This window comes from Crinia signifera, chromosome 3, assembly GCF_055691185.1.
Source record: "Crinia signifera chromosome 3, ASM5569118v1, whole genome shotgun sequence".
Lineage (NCBI taxonomy): Eukaryota > Metazoa > Chordata > Amphibia > Anura > Myobatrachidae > Crinia > Crinia signifera.
Genome location: NC_139219.1, coordinates 37,559,933 through 37,582,132, shown reverse-complemented (window position 1 = coordinate 37,582,132; position 22,200 = coordinate 37,559,933). Strand labels below are relative to the sequence as shown.

The 22,200-nt window shown below is 42.0% G+C and overlaps 1 protein-coding gene across 5 annotated transcripts in view; it reads right to left on the bottom strand.

Annotated features, from left to right (window-relative positions):
• KCNH1 (potassium voltage-gated channel subfamily H member 1) overlaps positions 1 to 22,200 on the bottom strand; it is a 379,704-nt gene that overhangs the window by 317,834 nt on the left and 39,670 nt on the right. For 3 of the 5 annotated variants that reach the window (XM_083175653.1, XM_083175649.1, XM_083175651.1), the window contains 3 exons: positions 20,461 to 20,567; positions 15,732 to 15,860; positions 10,607 to 10,752 (listed from right to left, as the gene is read on the bottom strand). In XM_083175653.1, coding sequence (XP_083031779.1) covers positions 10,607 to 10,752; positions 15,732 to 15,860; positions 20,461 to 20,567 — 382 coding nt within the window. The remainder of the gene's footprint in view (positions 1 to 10,606; positions 10,753 to 15,731; positions 15,861 to 20,460; positions 20,568 to 22,200) is intronic. The other 2 variants (XM_083175650.1, XM_083175652.1) reach the window with 1 other exon arrangement.

The following is a 22,200-nucleotide window of genomic DNA, read 5'->3' as shown; positions in this document are numbered from 1 at the left end:
CCTAATAGCAAACTGTGGCAAGGCATGATGGGACTTGTAGTTTCACAACATCTGGAGGGCTATAGTTTGGACATGCCTGCTCTAGACAGATGAAAGATTATTACCGGTTCATTTTGCTAAGTGTAGTTAAATGCAATGCAAGTAAATGATCTCTGGATTATTCTCCCATCCCCACGTGCACCATTTATCTTGTGCACTTATTGAGGAAATGGAGCTAACCCAAGCTAGCGACAAATGCAATCTTGAAGGTAATGCTAGAATAAAGGCATTTTGTGCTTTAGAGAGAACTTGCGCTGCTGCATAAATTTGCATACTCCTCCCCTGCAACTTATTTTTGCAATTATGCCACCTAGATTGGGCCATTAATGGAACTTTATTGTTATGTATCCACATCGCCTTGAATCACGCAAACATTCAACACAAACAATGGATTCCACACAGAAGACAGCATCTTGCTGCAGGAATCCATAAGCGGTACTGTATACAACCAGGCAGAAAAGATGGGAAATCAGTTGCATGACAGAAGACAGATGGTTTCAGATGGATATCACTGCTCAATCTGGCATTACATGACCAACATTGGTTACTCTACATGATCTATAGCCCCTTGTAAAACTGGAAGTTGTTCTATAACATATTGCATCTCTTTGGCGGTAAAACCCGTTAGTAAGTCTTCATTGAAGCATGTATTTATTAGGCTGTTTTCATAAATGGCTGCAGATTAATGTGATCTATAAAAGCATTATACGGTGACCCATACAGGAAGGAATATATTACCAGCTGTATATTGTCAATTACCTCTCGTTAATGACCACTACTAAGAATGCTTAATAACGATCTATAAATACACATGCTTGTCAATAAACATCTGGTGGGGAATTGTTATCCTAAACAGTCAATATTGTAATCAACCAAATAGTAATCTATAGGTAAAAGGTGCCGCTGTATATCTTTTTCATAATGTATTACATATATGGTATATTAGTGGTTGGTCAATGCCACATTCTGTAATACACAGATATTTGAACCATAATACTGCACTAGGCATACAAACATGTATATGTTATTGTTGGCCCTTATTCAGATCTAATCGCAGTACAAATTTGTTCTCAAAATGGGCAAAACCATGTGCTCTGCCGGTGGGGCAGATGTAACATGTATATAGAGAGTTAGATTTGTGTGAGTTATTTTGTTTCTGTGCAGGGTAAATACTGGTTGCATTATTTTTACACTGCAATTTAGATTTCAGTTTCAACACACCCACCTAAATTGAACTCTATCTGTACATGTTACATCTGCCCCACCTGCAGTGCATGTGGTTTTGCCCATTTTGAGAACAAATTTGTACTGCAATCAGATCTGAATAAGGGCCTGTTTGCAGCATATTGAAAACTGAAAAGTAGCATCATTATATTCTCCCAATTATATCTTTGTTCTGGCTTATTTTTAGATATGTATTTTTAGTTAGCACTGTCATACTGTATTTGAATCCCAATATTCAACTTTAATATTATGTATTTAGCCCTAATATAAATCCAGGTGGCTTATGTATTTGGGAACCAGCTTGATTTTTGCAAGTTCTCCGCTAAATTGAAAGCCGCAACCAGTTACAGTATAAGGCTAACTTTTCATCTTGTATCTACATAAGCCCCCAAATCCTAAAGCTTAACCTACCCCAAGCCTTTCCCATATACATAACAACATTGCGAGTGCCTGAGTCCCAGCCGCCAACAGTATGTCGGCTGGAGAAAGTATTTATAATGTCATCAAGTAAAAAGTTTTGCTTCATTTCTATATAAAAATTATGTTAATTATGCAATATTCACTTTTGACAACAGGTCAAAGAATCTCTTGGCCCATCTAGTCTGCCCTAAACACATGTATACGAACTAGGGTTCAATTAACCTACCATTATGTAGTTGGAATGTGAGAGGAAACCATAGTACCCAAAGGAAACCCACAGAAGTATGGAGAGAATATACAAACTTCACACAGTTAGGGTCATAGCAGGAAACGAAACCCATGACTTGAGTGGTATTGAGACATTAACGGTACGCCTTAAACCATCCATAAATCCCATCTGTAATCTGAATTAAATTCTAGCATTCTGATTGTGAACTCTGAAATCTTGCAAAATGAATGCATAACATTTTCAGATTATAAATTGGAAAATTGTAGTGTCAAATATGTAATCTAAAAATGTTATGCATTCATCTTGAAGATTACAAGGCAGGTAAGCAATGCAACAAAGAAACGGTGAAGGCAAGTCAGATGCTTGGTTGCATAGGGAGAGGAATCAGTAGCAGAAAAAAATTGATATTTCCCCAGGATAGGTCATTGGTGTGTACTCATCTGGAGTACTGTGTCCAGTTCTGGAGACCATATCTTCAAAAGAATATGAATATATTACAGAAAATACGAAGAAGGGCAACTAAAATGGTCCATGGCCTACACCACTAAACTTACTCAGAGAGACTTATAGAGTAAAGTTCGGAGCTGAATACGAAATATGGGACACGATAGAAACTTCCATATATACCAAGGGTTTTAACAAGGTACAAGGGAAACATTATTCAAAGGTAGAGAAGTATCAGTACTCAAGGATATGTGCAGAAACTAGAGGGAGGTATGTTGAGGGAATATAACTTCACAATAAGGGTAATGGATGAGTTGAATAGTCTCCGATAAGAGATGGTAAAGGCTAAGACAGTAGAGCAATTTAAACAAGCTTGGGATAGGCATATGAATATCATTACAAATAATTAAAGATCAAATAGGGTTGAGGATACCTAAAGGATAAAAAGGGGGCAATATAGATGGGCCAAGTGCTTATTGTCTGCCATCAAATTCCACGTTTCATTACAGAAAAGGAATTATGGAATTATGTGCAGTTAATTACCTTGATGCCGGCTCTTTCAGACTGTTTAGTCAAATTTCTTCACAACCCTACTGTCTTTAATACAGTATATTTAAAACTTTGATTATATGAAATTATTAGTAAATGTATAGTATATATTTTATAGGTACATAAAGTATTTTAAATACTATATTAATATAATAAATATATTTTTAACTCTACAGTGGGACATTTTAATGGGCTTAATTTAAGACCATGCACATCACAGCCCCATAGCAAGTAACTGTTCTCTGCTGTTTACACTGTACAATCCCTGACAATATTCACATATTGACATTCAGTGTAGAATTCAATTCAGATTCTACTGTAAAGCTAAACTTGTAAATGTCAGCACTGAGCTGGAATGAGGTGATGGAGGAAAGAGAGAACTGAACTCTTAAAAATTTCTGGCATTATAATTTCTACTTAAGCAGCTTTTTAATATTAGATTGAGCTATGTCATTGCTAATTGTTTCATAGAAATATATTTATAGTTTCAATTTAGAATTCATTAAGATTTCAAAAAGCTGTTGAGAAAATCACTTGTACGTAACTCATGTTGTAACACTCCGAGAATCTGGGAAAGACAGAAGGTCCTTGGAGGCTCAAACACATGTCATTTCCACTGCACTATTCAGCATTAATGTAATCTCTGAAAGAAGACAAGGTCCATCAGATTCTCTACAGGATGGAATCGGGCAATTCACAAGGGTAAGAGATGTCATCCAGCTGAAGTGACATTTTAAACATTAAACTGTGCTCTTTCTGTGTTATCTGTTTGAGGATTGATCATCACAGCTTTTTAAAATCATGGTTATCTAAAACAAACAATCCGGAATAGAAAAAATATACGATACAGTATTTCCTACACAATGTTAAGTAGATCTTTAATAAACTAGCGTTCCTCTTTGTTGTTTATCCACTTTTTTTTTTCAAGTTCTCCTGTTCTAAATATTGACCCAAGATTCAAAGAGTACTGGACACACTAAGTACACTGGACTATCCCTCAAACAGCAAAGCTTGCGGCTAATGCAGGGAGTCCGCTGCATTTAGCCACGAGCCTCGCTGTTTAGCAGCCGCACACGCTGTTTCCATTTCCCTGCAAAAACCAACCACAAAAAAAAACAGGCCGTTCCCACGAAAAGCGGCACAGTTGGGAGGTATGATATAGGGACTAAGCTGTCATTTTTACAGGCTTTTAAATATTTATAGATAAGATACCTACTGTAGGAGGTGCTCCCATGAGAGTAAAAAGAGAACGTGGAAAAATGTAATAGGATGAGAGATTCAGAAAGTGAGAGATTTGGTAAGAAATCTCCAGTCTTTTTTAAACAGCAATCATTTTGATTTTGCCGTGTAAATGATTGCCGCTTTAAAAAACTGGAAATTTCTTACCAAATCTCTCACTTTCTGAATCTCTCATCCTATTACATTTCCCCCAATGTGTACTATAGGCCACAATGGTTAAAGCCATCTGAAAATAGTGTTAACTGTCAGACATGACAGACATGTAGTACCATTCCGCATCTGGGCAAGCTTTGAGTTTTAGCTGCTTTTGTAATTGAAAATGTAGATGTCCCGTATATACATTTATATACATCTTGTCACCATAGAAATAGGCTAGAATCGGGTTGTGGCAGGAAAAGTATCCCCCAACCCGAAATCACTTTTGGTTGGTGTGCCATTGAAACAGAATGGATTTTCCAAAGGGATGACCCCTTTAAAGAGGATTAATATTAGTATTACTTGTGCAGATTAGATTATTATCCAAAATATACAGTAGTATTAAATATCTATTTAGATTTACATTTCTTATTTGCACTTCTGTAAAATTGTAAGTGGCTGTCCCCTATTATTGATCTCACCAGCGACACCATCAGCCTGGACTACTAATTCATAGGGGATTGTCACTAAATATAGTGCCTGTCATTGATTAAACAAAGTCATCCCACTGCTTACACAGAGATAATCAGTCCTGTCATTTACTATGAATTACTTTCTATTGTTTCCAGACATTGGTTTAGTTGCCATGTTAGTGTTTATGGAATGTTGTGTAAATGACGTGTAGCAACCCTTGGATTTTAAAACAAGGCTTTAGTCGGCATGTTACATGTGACTTACAACTCAAGAATGTTTGGGACTTGGAGAGTCATGGACTTAAAAACATAATTGCTTCTAAATCGAGGAAGAAATAGTCACTTCAGATCTAATCATATAGAATATTCCACAAATAGAATGTTTTCTCTATTTTAGCATTAGTCAGCGTCACCCACTAGTGACTCATCACTCATCATACCAAACACTACATAAAAAGTTAATTACAGTACAATGAGTACCTCACTAATTTCACTAGACTGAGCCTGTGTTAGCCAGCTTGCTGGTCCAAGCATGCTGTGTAGGACTAAAAGCCCAGGCTTCAACTTTCAGATCCACCAATATAAAATAATAATAATAATAATAATAATAATAATAATAATAATAATAATATTTATAAAATAAATATGAAAATATGAATATTTTTAATGCTTCAAATCCTGTAGGTGTGGTATAAAAGGTTGACATGACCACTGTCCCTGGCAGTCTAGTGGTTACTTACTGTGGCATCTCCAGTGGTGTATTTTTGGTCTATGGAGCCACGTATACAGCAGTTATTGTGCACATATCTGATGGGCATAGGTGCCGATTTATGTTTTTGCTGGTGGGTGCTCAAGCCAAAAATATAGGGGAGTGACTTCATGGGAAAGGGGCATGGCCACAAAATAATACTGATTTATATTACGTAGTACAGTTGTCTCCAGGATTCAAATTATGGCAACAGTGCTAAATACATAAATGCCCCCACAGTGCCAAATACATAAATGCCCCCACAGTGCCAAATACATAAATGCCCACACAGTGCCAAATACATAAATGCCCCCACAGTGCAGGTACATATATGCCCACACAGCAGCTGTGCCAGCTACGAGGGAGGGGGAGTGCAATGGGACACGGGCGAGTTGCCGCTGAGTGGGTGGGTTTATCAATTTCCGTGGGTGCTCGGGCCCTCAAGCACCCACAGAATCGGCACCTATGCTGATGGGGCGCAGGTTCCAGTGAGTGTTTTCCCCCTATCTGAAACCCAAGTGCTTCACCTTCTCCCTGGTGACCAACCCTAAACTCTCCCTGTTGTCATCCTAACTGTTGACATTATGATTGTCAACATTGGTAATTTGGCTTTTTGACTTCATCTCTTTTTGTGCATTTTCCATTCAAACAGAACACATTAATGGTGTACTTTACACTAGCTCTCTGAAATATTACTGTTTCAGAATGCATAAACTAACTTTTTATATGATCTGTTGGTAATCAGATTCCCAGGACTCCTTTGGAAGGCTAATTCCTCCTCATACTAGTTCCTGCCCAGCACCTGTTATCTACAGTATGTTTTGGTCCAGCATCTGTTATCTAGGTTCCAACCCAAAATCTGTTATCAGGTTCCAACCCAGACCTGAGAAACATATCCAGTTCCATCCCAAACCTGAGAAGAATATCCAGTTCCAGCCTGGACCTAAGAAGCATATCCAGTTCCATCTCGTACCTGAGAAGAATTTCTGATTACAGCCCAAACCTAAGAAGCATATTCAGTTCCAGCATGGACCAGAGAGGCATCTCTGGTTCCAACCCAGACCTTGGAAGCGCAATACCAGCTCCAGCCCAATTCCTGTCCATAGCCGGTCCAGCCAGACTCTAGTGCAATACTAGTTTCAGCCCGGTTCCTGTCTATAGCCGGTCCAGCCCGGCTATGGTGGGAATCGAGTTCCAGCTTGGCTCCTGTCTATAGCCGGTCCAGCCCAGCTCAAGTAAAAATACTGGTTCCAGCTCGGCCCAAGTGTGATACCGGTTCCCGCCCAGTTGCTGCCTACAGCCAGTCCAATCTTGCTAGAATGTGATACTGGTCTCACCCGGTTCCTGTCTATAGCTGTGCAGTCTGGTTTAAGTGCAATACCAGTTTCAGACTGGTTCCTGTATATAGCTATTCCAGTTTGGCTCGAGTGCAATACCGCTCAAGTGCAAATTCGCGGGTCCGCGGGGAGAGGGCAGGATTGAAATGATGCATGTTGCATCATTGTAGCCCTGCTCCCTCCCTGCGGACCCACGAATTGCAGAATTTGTGTGCATTGGTGGCGAGGCTTTGTGACATCAACCTTGTACCTGCCCCCCAATGTGCAGCATTGGGTCTCCTAGATAAAATACCATTCAACCAGCTCCTGTCATTTTCAAACAGCCTATAACATTGCAGTTATAGGTTGATTGGCTCGTACTTTATCTCTCTCTCCATGTTCCCTCTCCACTGCTTAGTAAATAGACCCTTTATATCTCTTAAAGGTTTAATACACCCCCTTCAGTCTTACTCCTCCTGTTTTATTGTATTCATTCTTCCATTGCCTTTCTATCACTATTATATACCCTGTCCCAGACCCTTAAACTGGCTTATTGCATTGTACAGTTACCGCAATGCAAACAGCACAACCTGAAATGAGTTTGTACAGTAGCTGTAACCGCTATCACCAGTGTAGCTGATGATTAATCACCAGAGCTGATAGATTTCGTGTAGAAGCAAAGCAATGCGACCCCTCGCCTGTGTTTTCCTCTGTTAAGCCGTGCTCTTGTGTAATGTGCGCAGAGCTCTGTAGGTCTCCAGAATGAAAGGCTATTTATTTGCCTTCTTTTATCTCCATCATACAAGTGCTGTGCATGAACAACAGGCCAGTCAAGTGTGTCTGAACAAGCTGTGTCTGTGAATGCAAATGCATCATAATCACTAATGTCTTAAACAAGAAAGAGGGAAAATATTAAAGAAAACATTGAGTAATACAGCTCGGAACAGTGTTCCAGCTCCTGCCCCATCAACGCCTTATTCAAATATATCTCTATTACTGACTTTGACAATCATACATCATGCCCCATTATACAGTAAGTAGAAATCAGGAGTGTGGAATAGGCGTAAGTGCAACCACTGGAGCATTTAAAAGAAAATAAGAGATTAATAGATTTTTTTTGTCATCTGTATACAAATAGCTTTTCTTGTACAATATAATGTATATACTACTGTATATTCAACATGACTTTATCATGCTCTTCTACTTATCGTTTGCATTACAGATTTGGTGTTAAAGTATATCGCTTTTTGGGGCTGATTCACAGTTGAAGGCTGATATGCGAATTAGCAGATCGAGGGCGAGATGCACTAAACAAAAAAATGCTGTTTTGGGTTTTTACCGCATTTTCATATGCAGTAAAGCCCCACCGCCGGGGCTTCGCTGCGGGAGGTTACACCAGCACTAGCTGGCATAACCCCATAGAAGTCTATGGGCTTTCCTTCGCATTCCCGCCACCCTGTGCGACCCCCGGCGATCCGCGCCACAACCCCCCCCCCCCGACCTCTGTCCGGGCAGCCTCCTGCTGTGCTGCCCAGACCAGTGACCTCCTCCCTCCAGCACACACGTCGCCAGGCACATCGCAAAGTCAGCTCTTAATGCAAGAGGTGTCCTTGCATTGGTAATCGCATGTTAGTGCATATGCGATTATTAACAATGCAAATGCCGCCGATGTGTGGTGGAGGATGTTAGTGCGCCCTGAGTGATTATCAATTGACTGCACATGCATACAGATCATACAGATGGAGCCCCTCTCATTCAGGGGGAGATTCTCTAAGAATCTAAGCCCCCCTTCGCCGCCCATCGCATATTTAATTATCGCATATGTTGTAACATATGCGATAATTAAGGCAAAGGACAGCTCTTGCGTTAAGAGCTGTCCTTTGTGGTGAGAGTCGCCGGGTCCCAGCAGGTCCCGGCGGCTCCCCCCTCCCTCCTACACCCGGCGCTGCTGCTGCTGCGCCGGGCTCTCCTCCTCCCTGCACCCGGAAGAGGATCAGTGCAGGGAGGAGGTCACAGGTCCGGGAAGCACAGCGCTGTGCTACCCGGACACAGGTGAGGGGGAGGGGGCGATGCGGGGCGGCGGGGGTCGGCGCACGGCGGCGGAGGGTTGCGCTAGAAGCCCATTGGCTTCTATTGGGCATCGCCAGATTTTTCTGGCGATGCCCCCCGCCGCGGTAACCCGGCGGGGGATGCTTACAGCATCCCAAAATGCGGTAAAAACCCCGATAACAGGGTTTTTACCGCATTTTTCGCTTAGAGAATCTCCCCCTCAGTCCCGGTGCCCGCCAGAACCTCCCCTCTGGCGAGCGCTGTCTCACACGCTCACATCTGTAGCTCACATGCACAAGCCCAAAACACCGACAGAAATACCATATGAATCGTCAAAGCAATCTGACTGATGGTAACCCGCCATTTTCTGGGAGTGTCAATAAAAATGCAATTGTATTAAGGGAGTGTATGTGACGTTAGCGCCGGCCTGTCTGTGTCGCAGATGACGAGTAGGGTCAGACTTACTCACATTTGCACAGGCTGTAAAACTAATTTCACGGTTTGTGAATAGCTTATGAATTTGCGACAGGACAAAGAATAGCGATATTTTTACAATTCATTGGTAGATTTGCACAAGGCAGGTTTTCTTTCTGTCTGGGAAGCGGCTATCTACTCAAGCAGATGAGCGATCAGGTCTGAATCAGGCTCTTCCTGTGGTGGAGGCACCCATTTTGTCAGCTGAACCAATACGCAGCTTGCAAAAACAGAAGGGTCTGATGAGGCGCTCCCACTTGAGATATGATGAACTTCGATGTCAGTAGATCTTGTAGAAATATGATACCTCAAAACGAGAAGAATAAACAAATCGCAGCATTCATAGTGTAGATTTTGAATAACACATGTAATAAAAACTTTTACGGTCAGTATATATTCTCCGTACCGCAAATGAGCCTTCCCTTAGGCCACAAGATATATCGTATAATGTCGTCTGATAAGATTATGGTTCCCTTTTTCCTCTGCTAGTATACCTCGGTTATGGTTCCCTTTTTTTTATCAGATGACATTATACGATATATCTTGTGGCCTAAGGGAAGGCTCATTTGCGGTACGGAGAATATGTACTGACCGTAAAAGTTTTTATTACATGTGTTATTCAAAATCTACACTATGAATGCTGCGATTTGTTTATTCTTCTCGTTTTGAGGTATCATATTTCTACAAGATCTACTGACATCGAAGTTCATCATATCTCAAGTGGGAGCGCCTCATCAGACCCTTCTGTTTTTGCATCTACTATTTCTGGATAGTTTGGTGACTATCCTTTATGATAAGGCTGCACCCTTTGTTTAGAGCGCAGGTTTTTATACTATTTTTTTCTTGCTACAATACGCAGCTTATCCATTCAATGGTAAGTAGTGGTGTCGCTGAGGCATGGGGTAGAATGGCTGAATGAATTCTTATAAAGATCGGCTCAGTCATCAAAAAGGTGTCTCATGTAGGTGAGCCAGAGGCAGAACTCTGGGAGGCAATGGAGTTATCTGCCGCCGGGCTCCTGCTATCAAGGGGGCACCTCTCTGCCACTGCCGGTTTAAAACCATTAATTGAAAGCGATCAAAATCGCTTCTGTGGCTAAGTTCTGAAATATATATGTGTTCTCTCTTTCTGTATATATATACAGTATATAATATATATATTTCATAACAGACTATAAATTTTGAATAATGGTGTGTGTGCGTGTGTTTGTGTGTGGGGGGGGAGCACAAATATTCATCTTGCCTCCGGTCAACTGGGTCAAACTTACTCCACTGAGATGAGGGGTGCACATTACCTCAGCTAGCCGGGAATGTTTGTGCACGTTCTCCCCCTTATGGACTGTGGGAGCAAGCTGTTGCAGGACCCCTCTGCTGCTTGTTAGTGCTCTTGTCAAGCGTGCTAATTTTCCCCAACCTGCAAGAAAAAAAAAAAGATGGTAAATAGTTATTAAATGCATTCTATCTACCAATATGTTACGTGGAATATTATTATTTTTTTACAAACTGACAGAACACCATAAACATATAATATTATTTTAAAATATTTGTGAGTTACAACATTATAGCACATAGCAAACTCATACCTCCCAACAGTCCCAATTTTCACTGGACTGTCCTGTTTTTTGGGATGGTCCTGCGTCCTGCCCGGGGCCGGCAGTGTCCCGGGGCATGGGGGGGCAGCTGGGAGTCCCCCCAGCCTGAAAGGAATAGACGTTGTGCGCATGCGCACAGCGTCTATTCAGCAATGCAGAGGACGGAAAATGGGGGCGTGCCCCGATGATGGTCTCATTTGCATAGACCAAGCACTCATTTACATAGGCCACGCCCCTGTTTCGGCTCCACCGCGAGAGTGGCCCTCCTTTAACAATGCAGAAGTTAGGAGGTATGCAAACTGCATTGCAATCAGATACATGAATGACATCTGTGAGTGCAGGAATCAAAAATTCACTTTTAGGGGCATATGTATTCAAAATTGCAGTCTTTTCTTAAAAAAAAATTTATTTCCCTATTGCCACATATAAGCAGTATTTTTTTTATGGGTATGTTTGATCTTTCAGTTACTAGGAATGAGCTAGAAGTAATGTGATAACTTCTATTCATGAGGCTCAGAAATCACATGGGGCACATTCCTTCAGTGAGCCAAGAATGCTTATGCAGGACCATCCTGCTATCTTTTCATCAAAGCCCATCCCACACAACTGCTACCTTCAATGTTGGATTGGCATGGAAAGCCAGCCTGGGAAATTACTGGTAGCTGCCCTTGCGGAGGCGGGTCTGTTTGGGGGTTGGGGTCTGTTGAAGAGGCGGGAGCCCTTCAAAAAAAGCTGGCTATACAGTACATCTACAGATTTATTGTCTGATCTGGCTGGTTGGAACAAAATCCTGGTAATGGAGGAGAGTAAATGAAAGGTGACCATTTGCTTTGAAATGCTGGAAAACTGCCAAAAATTGTCATTCAGATATTACCAGGTTTTTGTTCCAACCAGCCCAATCTGACAATCGATCTGTAGATGTACGGCCAGCTGTAGGCCTTATTCTGAGTTGGACATACAGTAGTTGCAGATGTCCTTGTGTCATTTCCTGCAGTTGTGTCTGCGACTTTATACTAATTCCGCTCTACTCTGGTGTTATGGGTGGATTGAGAATTTAACACACCGGGTGAGATTTAATAGGATCATTGATTCAGAAAGTGAGAGATTTGGGAAGAAATCTCCACTTTCTGAATCTCTCATCCTATTAAATCTCACCCACCATCTCCAGCATGCCACCTTCTCATACCTTCCAACATGGCCTATTCCAGGAAGGATAAAATGCTCTGCTCCTGGAATTGCTTGCCAGTGGCAGTTGCAGAGGTGGGATTGCACCACTGTCCAAATTCAAATAAGGGAGCCACACTTGCCAGTGAGGCCCTGACTATGGTGTTTGGGGTGGCAGTTGTTGTGGCTCCCCTATCTGAATTTTGGACTGTGCAGCAGCCCCACATCTGCAACTGCCACTGGTATGAAAGTCCAGGAACAGAGATTGTTGTCCCTCCTGGAATGGGTCATGTTGGGAGGTATGCCCTCTACCCCTAACACACCCAACAGTCTGTCACTCTCTAACCTCTAGCCACAGGCAGTCTCACAGGGGCGTCATCCCAGCAGGAATCTTCCCTGGTGGTTTTATTGCCCTCAGCTACCTGCACTGTGTGTAGATCACAGCCTCCAGCTCCTTTTAATTAATCTTAAACAGAGCAACTAATCAAGTGGTCACAGGTACCATCTCAATAATAAATGCTAATAACATAAAAAATATAATGGTAAATATGATATGCTCTAGTCATAGACCCTTATCGGCCATGATTAGGGGGCATGGTCACACCTTACTAGGCATTGCTATACAACAAGGGTGCATGGCCAGTGCTTCCAATGCATCCCATAACATTCTCTCACATACACCATAGCAGGGATTATAGCAGGGATTATGAACGTGCCGTTCTCACATCTCACATCTATCTACACAGGACATCGCAGTCTAGATAGAGAAGGATGGACAGAGTCTTCAAATCAGGAATATCCCTCCAAAATTGGGAGAAATAACTATATTGGTAAATGTGTAATAAATAAAACAAGCTGAATCATACACTATCAAATTAGAATGTATGGGTTTAGCTATCAGGTATAGTAAATGTTATAAACATTATACAGCAAAACTCTGGTGCAGGATGGCCTCAAACTCTTCAACGAACACATACATTATCTACCATATTCAAAGTGCTGACATTCATTATGCCAACATGGTCAAAATGCAGACACGGTCTAATGCTGACATTTAAAATGCCGACATATCAAAAAGTCAATGTGTTTTTTTTGTGTCTGTGTCGACATAGGTCAACATGGAGACTTTATAAATGTACTGCGTCCCCTCGCGTGATCGCTGCATCCGGTACACTATTATAATCTAACTCTTTTCATTTATAATCTATTATAAATCTATTATAATCTAACTCTCTGCCCACTTGGATAGTGAAGTAAAAACTAGTTGGTTTCAAAGAAATAATCATAAAAAAACTGATGTTGACTTTTTGACATGTCGGCATTTTAAATGCCGGCATTTGGACAGTTTCAGCATTTAGACCATGTCTGCGTCATGAGTGTCGCTATTTTGAACGTTTCCCTATTTTGACTGCTTGCCAATGGTTGTCAGTATTTTGAATGTCGGCAAATTTATCTTCCAGATAACATTCGTCAAGTACATTCTATAATATGATAGGTGCAAGATGTTTGGTTGCTATGGGCAATATCGACACTGGTTCACTTGTCCATTGTTTCCGCTGCTTGATACAACAACCCCATTGATACTAACCAGTGAAAAACAGAATTGTTTTCTAAGTGCATAATCATGTTTGCCGTGAGAGCCGCTGTCTGTGTAAGCACCTGGATCATGCACCGCTGTCATGTCTGTGATTTATTATGTAACAAGTGGATGTATTCCCGAGCGGTGCATTTTTATTGGCTGCCTGGAAGATACTGTTAAGTCTGTGTAACAAGCTACTATTTGATTAACTCCTTTACAGAAGGAACATTTTTTTAAAGCAAAATAAATACCTCTTTTTACCTCAAGTAATAGTGAATTACTACAGAAAGCATTATTCAGTGCACAGGAAAGTTTCAGGATCTCATTAGCAGAAGAGATAAAAGGCCAAAAACGGCTTTGTAAATGCAATAAGGGTCACCCGTTGGCAGAAGGAAGAACTCTGCTGTTGGACTCAGTGAATGAGAATGAGTCATGTTTGCTTTTTGGAACCGTGCGAGAGAGCAGGTGCCATCACCAAAATAAATGCAGAGATCTGACTTTCATAGTCTCTGCCTTTCTTTGTTCAAACTCACTCATTTCATTATTTTAAATGATATCAGAAGCGTTTCAAAATATTATTGCAGTTGTTGTATTGTTACTAAGTCCACGTGTTTATTAGAGTGATATTTTTTCAATTTGTATTGAAGGGCGCAATAATTGTTGGTGAAAAGAATGATACTTATCAGTCGGGTGTAAAACGCAATAATTAATATAAATACCCCAATATTTCTTGAGATCCTGACTTCCCCTCATGATCATTAGCAATCAGTAATGTGATATTAACCAATTTACAGTAGCAGCAAAATGCTTTCTGGAAATATATGCTTATACAAATAAAGAGAAAGAAGATAATATTGTCATAAACTGATTATGTCCAAGTAGGGATGCCAATCCCGGGATCGGCGGGATCCCGGGATTTAGGGCATTTTTGGCCGGGATTTGAATCATAGGATTGAAAGCTCCAATCCCGGGATTACGGGATTCAAATGCGCATTTGTGTACCGCTGAGCGGGCCGGGGAGGAGGCGGTTAACTTGAAGTACGGGCAGACGCGGCGGTGTTTTAACGCTGTGGTTGCGCAGCGTGACCTCTAACATCACGCTGCACAGCCACACACTGATTGACCGGACACCGCATGTGGCCGGACACCAAGTTACCCGCCTCCTCCCCGGCCCGCCGAGTAACAGTCCTCCACCACATTTCCTATGCTTAGAGGTCATTTATAAATTATTGGGCATATCTGGAGGCCAATCCCGGGATCCCAGGAATCCCGGGATTGAAAAAATGGCCCGGGATTGGCCACCCTACAGTATGTCCAAGGGACCCAGTAGCAGCCAGAAGCTGACAGCACCAGGGGTGATGGGAGGATATTGGGAAATAATTCCTGATCTCACAAAACATGCAACAAAGGATAACACAGAAAGACTGCCAGGGTTATGTAACTGGTATACGGTCATTAGGCTGCCACTATTTATGTCGACATGCATTGGGTTAGCTAATGAAGGTCGACATGGCTAAGGTCGACAAGGTTGGAATGTCGACACAATCATTCAGTCGACAATGGGAAGGTCAACAGTCAAAATGCTGACATGAGTTTTTAATTGACAGGAGGTATTTCATGCCCTACCATCCACTTCAGCGTGGCAGGAGAATAAAATAGTGTGCCAGGCGCAGCGAGGCACCGTGCCCAAAGTATGGCAAGTGCAACCAACCATGCGAGGTGACGTGGTACACTTTGAAAGTATCCAGGTTGACTATGTCGACATTCGGGACAAAAACACAAGAAAAACTCAAGTCGACCTTTTGACTGCCGACATTTCCTATTGTTGACCTAAATGTCCAAGCATGTTGTCCTTAGTCATATCGACCTATGCCATGTGTCGACCTAAGCCATGTCGACCTTCAGTGGTCGAGCCAATGCATATTGACCTAATAATGACCCATAAACAAGTAACTACACTGCACTCATTTCTGCAGCACTGCTGAAAATGAATAGGAACAACACCCATTCCAATGTTCCATCTCATTGTGTATTATATAAAAGATGTTCTATACAAACCCTTGGTTGAATCATCCTCAATTGGTTGTTTAAAAGCTGTGATATCACTAAAAGTGCAAAGAAACAATACGACTTTATCCTGTTCATTTCGGATGGGAGCAATCTTCACAAAGAACCACACAGGCGTTCCTGAAATAAGAATGTGAGTGTTAAGGGTTTTCAGAAGACTGTTTGTTGACAAATCAGTTGCAGGTTTGCCTGCAGGAGGAAATGAGACATACAGTAAGGAGCACTACCACTAATACCCCTTTCACACCTAAAGCAAATTACCGGGGGGTACTTATATGTTAGTTGGGCGCCCAATTTACAGACGTACGCTTGCAGAAGAAAATCGCATCGCATGTCCCGTTTTAGTGACGTGCGATGCGATCTTAGTACTTTATATGCATATACGGATGGTGTAATGGTTAGCATTACTGCCTCACAGCACTGAGGTCATGGGTTCAATACCCACCATGACCCTAACTGTGCGGAGTTTGTATATTCTCCCCGTACTTGCGTGGGTTTCCTCCGGGTACTCCGGTTTCCTCCCACAATCCAAAAATATACTGGTAGGTTAATTGGCTCCCAAAAAAATTAACCCTAGAATGTCTGTGTGTGCATGTACATGGGGTGGGGAATATAGATTGTAAGCTCCACTGGGGCAGGGACTGATGTGAATGGTCAAATATTCTCTGTAAAGCGCTGCGGAATCTGTGTGCGCTATATAAGAAACTGCTAATAATAAATAAATAAATATATAACTAATGTATGTAGTAGAGTAAATATGTTTTGTGAATAAAGTTTTGTGAATAAACTGAAGCTGTAAATAATTGCTCCTGGTCCCTCACTCCCTCACTCTGAGGTAAAACAGTTCTGAACATGGATGATACCCAGAGTGCTCCCAGTGTTTCTGGCTTCAGTGGTGACAGCAGCGTTGTATGAGGTGAGGAGATGTCACTGATTACAACTGAGGAGGAGGCGCTCACCTTTTTACAGCGCCATTTGCTGCCACAGACGCAGAGTTGCATGAATGGACACCCCATGAGACTATCATTAAAGGAATGTACCTGGAGGTGCCATATAAAGGCCTGTCGCCGAAAGGTGTCAGTGAGTGCTGGACTGTGGTACCCAGGTTGCTGTCTCCCCTTTGTAAAGCTCCTACGCTTCATTTATTCGTGAGCGCATGAACTCTCTAGTGTGGCGTACTGTGAGCGGGAGCTGGCGATCTGTATCGCCACGACAGTGCAGTACAATGCCTTAATGAGAGAGGCATGTACTTATGGTTTACTTGCCCAGCCTCAGCAGCAGATCAGAGGACCGGGACTTGTTGTGGAGGTGGACGAGACCCTCTACACTAAGCGAACGTACTTGGTGGGGAGGATTCTGCCACAGCAGTGGGTGTTCGGGGGCATGTGCCGAGAGACGGGGGCCTGCTTTATGAAAGCAGTGGAACGCAGAGACGCCACAACCCTGATGGATGCGATAACATCGCATGTTGCCCCTGGGATTGTCATCTATAGTGACTGCTGGCGTGCTTATAAAACTGAGGAGTTGGTAGCGTTCGGCTACAAGCACGCCAGGGTCAATCCCAAATATCACTTTGTGGACCCTGATTCGGGAGTACATACACTGAACATAGAGCATATGTGGGGGGTCCGCAATGTGGCGCAACAAGAAACATCCTGGTTCTGCAAGGCACAAGTTAACCTCTTATTTAGAAGAATTCATGTGGAGGAGAACTGTGGCAAAAGACCAGCCGTTTGAGCGTATTTTATATGCCTTCAGCCTCCTGCCTAAGGGCTCTGCAGTGCCCACTTAGCACTTTTCTTTTTATCTGGTTATTTCTAATTATATTGTTCTTTTGATTATATTGTTCTTTCTAATGATTTTGTTCTTTTGATTATATTGTTCTTTCTAATGATATTGTTCTTTCTAATGATATTGTTCTTTTGATTATATTGTTCTTATTCCATTTTAATTATCTTACTCAGTTATTACAAAATTTACAGTTAAATATTAACCTGTGTCTACATTACTGTCTCAGATGTGTTGTATGGATGCTGTGAATGTGTTCCTAAAATAACACCAATATCAACATGAACACGAAGCGTGGTGATCGGCAGCGGAACGCGTCCTCCCAACTTTTTCATGCCCCCACTATCCACATTGAAATAGATTTTATATAGTGTGGTGAGCGCAACGAGCCACCGAGCCCAAAGCGTGGCGAGCGGAGGCAGATTTCTTTATCAGTTTTGTGCGTCCGCTCGCCACACTTCGGGCTCGGTGGCTCACACTATATAGAATCAACTCTACGCCGACGTGGATAGTGGGGGTTTGAAAAGGTCGGGAGGACGCGTTCCGCTGCCCCTCTTTTGGTTCACGTGGATAGTGACCGAACGCTGTGCTTGCAACGGTATGGGGTGGTGTGCATACTGATGGGGTTAATATGGGGTCGTATGGATAATGGGGGTACCTAAAATAGAAGCGAATACATACGATGCGATGAGATAATAGCGGGAAAAATATACAGGCAAAAAAACCCATTAATTTCTACTATAGCAGTCACTTTATAGAACATTAGGATCTTCCTGATTATAGATAGAGTCTCACAAAATGGAATAGAAAGGGGTTTGGGTGCTATGGGACCCAGAAGTTAGAGAAGGGAGAGATACTAGTATTTATAACCCCACTCCCTCCTGAGGCAGCTGCTCTTCTCTCAAAATGGCTCCTTCTAAAATGACACATGCACAGTGAGCAGATGCACTAGAAGTGTACAGAAGGATCCCCAGCTCTGAAAAGAGAAGTGGAATCTGGGAGGCTAGAGTGGCTTTTTTGGGCTCCTACTCCAATTCATACATGGTGTTGAAGCTAGTGTTCTGCCACTAGGTCTCACTATAGGGGAGATTTGTCACACTTTCAAGAGAGATAAAGTGGTAAAGTTGTTATGGTCTACATCCCATCTTCAATAGAATTTCCATCTTAAATTTACCTCTAACTCTCTCAAATGTAATCTTATGTAACATTTCAGATAGACAGCACTGACTGAGGTAGTTAATGATATGTTCACTGCTAAGTCTAAAGGCAATTACTCACTTTTTATTATTCAATATATTGTACTTAACTGCATTTCTTCTCATCCAAATGCTACCACCCATAAATACTTGCTGCCTCCTACCTGTCTTTTGTTCCCCACATTCTAAAAAAATATATGCAGAATACAACCATATCTAAATAAAGCCCCATACACACTAGAGGATAATTGTGAAAGATATCGATCAGAAAGGGGCTTCTAAACGATATCGATAAAAATATCCTCTAGTGTGCCGAAAATGCGCATGCATAGGACAGGTGTCGAATCAGCCCCGAAGAGTGCAGATCTTCTAAGTACATGTGCTTGCCTGCTTGGTGGACCAGTTTAAGCATTGTTAACCCTTTGAGTGCCAAGTGAATTTGTCAAAATAGGTGTCAAAATTGGCAAGCAAACTTTAAACATCCTAGCAACAGATGTGTGACCTCTAACATGTATAATATAACACATTCGATAATCGTACAATAACTAAACCTGAAATAAAGACTCGGAGACTAAGGTTTGGCAGAAATTGTTAGCTGAATTTATAAAGCACTTTAAGCTAAATTAATTTATTAATAATTAATTAATTAAAGGTGGCACAGAAAGAACAGCTAATTAACTAAGTTCCACCCTACAACTAGCATACGTAACCAAGCCTACCTTATCAAGCAGTATCCACTCCACCTACAGTATTGATTACCCACCCGTCCGGGTGGGGTGGCTGCACCCAAGCGGGTGATCCAGCGAAGGCCTAGGTCAATGAGAGTCGATCGCACCGAAAACAGACCATATACATTGCACCATCACTTAATGAAGACAAATCCATTAAACTGACGTTCTTTCCCGCCTATCAGCCAACGAGATTAACACCAACCCACCAGCAATCCAACAAGAGGAAGAGGGCGGGAAAACTTTCAGGAAAGAGAAGAAGACTCCTCTCTTTCCTATCCCTATATCCCATCTAACTTTGCCATTCCTTGTATCCTTATTGGTTAACCGAGTCACATGCTCTCCAAGGCACACACACACACACCTTTGGATGTTTAACTCTCTCCATGGCTATTGCAGTCATTACCGTGTTCTTTTATTCATCATAATGACCTACATATACTGTTTACCTTATATAGGAAATATAATCTTTTTTTACACAACATTTTTTATTTGAATTTATATAACAAATGTGAGCGACAATGGCATTTTTAGTGGACATTTTGAACATCTCTCACAGAGATATTGGCACTCAAAGAGTTGAATCATACAATTTCAATTCACATCTCTTCTAAGCTTGAATACAAATTTTATTACATTTATAGTAGCAATGACCTCTAATAAGTCATGTAGATTCCACAGCAAGCAAATCAGGCAAGCAGATGCAATTTGTGTGAGACAATGTTATATGCACATCCCTTTCCTTAGTAGCATATTTGTGTATGACTGCAGATAGATCAGCATGAACGCAGCTCTGGACCAGCAGAAAATAATGAGCAGAGGTGATTTAACAATTTAGCACTCATGCAGAACCCAGTGTTTTAACTTTCACTGCAATACTAAATAAAGCATAGCAAAGGAGACAAGACAATTCTATTAGCAATTATATTAGATGCCATGTAACACAAAAAACAAACTTGGCTGCATCGTATTTATCAAATAAAATGTGATCGCTGAAGCGGAACTTACTGTTTTTCTTATACATTAAAATTTCAAAGGAGTTCATCTCATAATTCTCAAACGTCTGTCTGACTTTTTCTATGGTCTCTTTGTCTGTCAACTCCCCGTACATAAAGCTGTAACAAAATAATGCAGATGGTGTAAAACTCTGTGTTTTATGGTCATTGCCTTTAAAAAAAATGTATCTGAAATAGATACATAACTTGTTTACTTGAGTGGTAAACCAGCTGCCAACTGTCCCTCATTTGCTATACACTACAGGGATACTGAAATGTTTTGAATAGTTGTCCTCTTGAAGCTGTTCCTTGGGGCTGTATCTCAGGGTTGTCTACTTTTAAAGTCTCCTCTCTGTCAGCAGCACTTCGGGGGGCAGGGACCTGATGTAGACATCATCAGGCCCCTCCCCAGTACTTCAAGGAGGGGGCAGGGCTAAATGACACAAATTGTATCTTTAGCCCCCTCCCCCCCCTGAAAAGCCGCAAAACGCAGGAAATTAATGCTGCTGCGGGGGGGGGGGGGCAGGAGGGTTGCCCACCTTTACGGAGGGCCGGGAGAGGGACCCGATTTTCGTGAGCCTCCCGGCCATTCCGGGAGGGTAGGCAACCCTGCAGTGTATCTAGAGGTGTTTGAGCGGTACTGCTGTGCTGCACAGAGTCCGAGTCTGTGTGGACGGCTCTGTCGCTGTTCCTCAGGCCGTGCATCTGGCTACAATGATATCCGGAACGAATTTGCAGCCTTGCGAGTCCCCCAGATGCCGCTCGCCTGTCCACCAAATGGATTGTTAACATAAACATTTTCTTATGTTCTTTTTCCATGTCTAGATGTTTCAACCACACTGAAATGAATAGTAAACTGATCCATAGACTCTACCTGACCCCAGATCGCCTTCACACATTTTGGCCTTCTTTTTGAAATAAGTGCTGGAGGCTATATGGTAATGTTGGCCACATATTCCATATCTCCTGGTCCTGCCCAGTGATTTTACAGTACTGTACTAAGGTCTTTGCTTTATTTAAAAGAGTACTCAAAATGAATATTCCACCTGACCCTGCTTAAACGTTGCTCCTTATTGTGCCTCCCAATATTCTCTCCGCCAACAGATATGTTTTAGGTCATATTCTAATTGCTGCACGTGCCAACTGTGGAAACAACCCCCCTCCCCCCCCCCCCCTTTGACATTATTGAAAGTCATACATAAAACAAATTTCCATTATGGAATTTGCATTCATCCCATATTCCTATATGACCTCCTTCCCTTTTGTACGCTGTTTCCATAGCATGTTTATGTGACCGACAATGAAGGAGCCTAATATTTCCCAAATCTCTCCCATACTGACCCACTTTAATTTAGTGTGAATGAGACTCCCTCTACCTAACTACTGGGATTGTTATAGGCCCCTACGGGCCCAATGCTTGTAATGTTCTCCATTTGGATGTTATTGCATGTCTCTCCTATGGAATTACACATATTTTCATTGTTGACCTTATGTGCTCTACAACATGTATCTTTAATATTTTGTTGTTGGTCATGTGATTTACCTTCTGTTATTGTGTTTTATGTCAAATTCTGTACCCATGATCCTCCCTATTTCCCTTATCTATTAACTATTGATGTAAAATTTTTTGGGGAGGTGACCAAACAGAACCCCCCCCCCCCCCCGTCCCCCCGTCTCGTCCCCCCCCCCCCCCCCCCCAAAGTGAAAAATTGCAAAATTGTCCGTTTTTTGCTCCTGATGTTTCTTCGCAAGA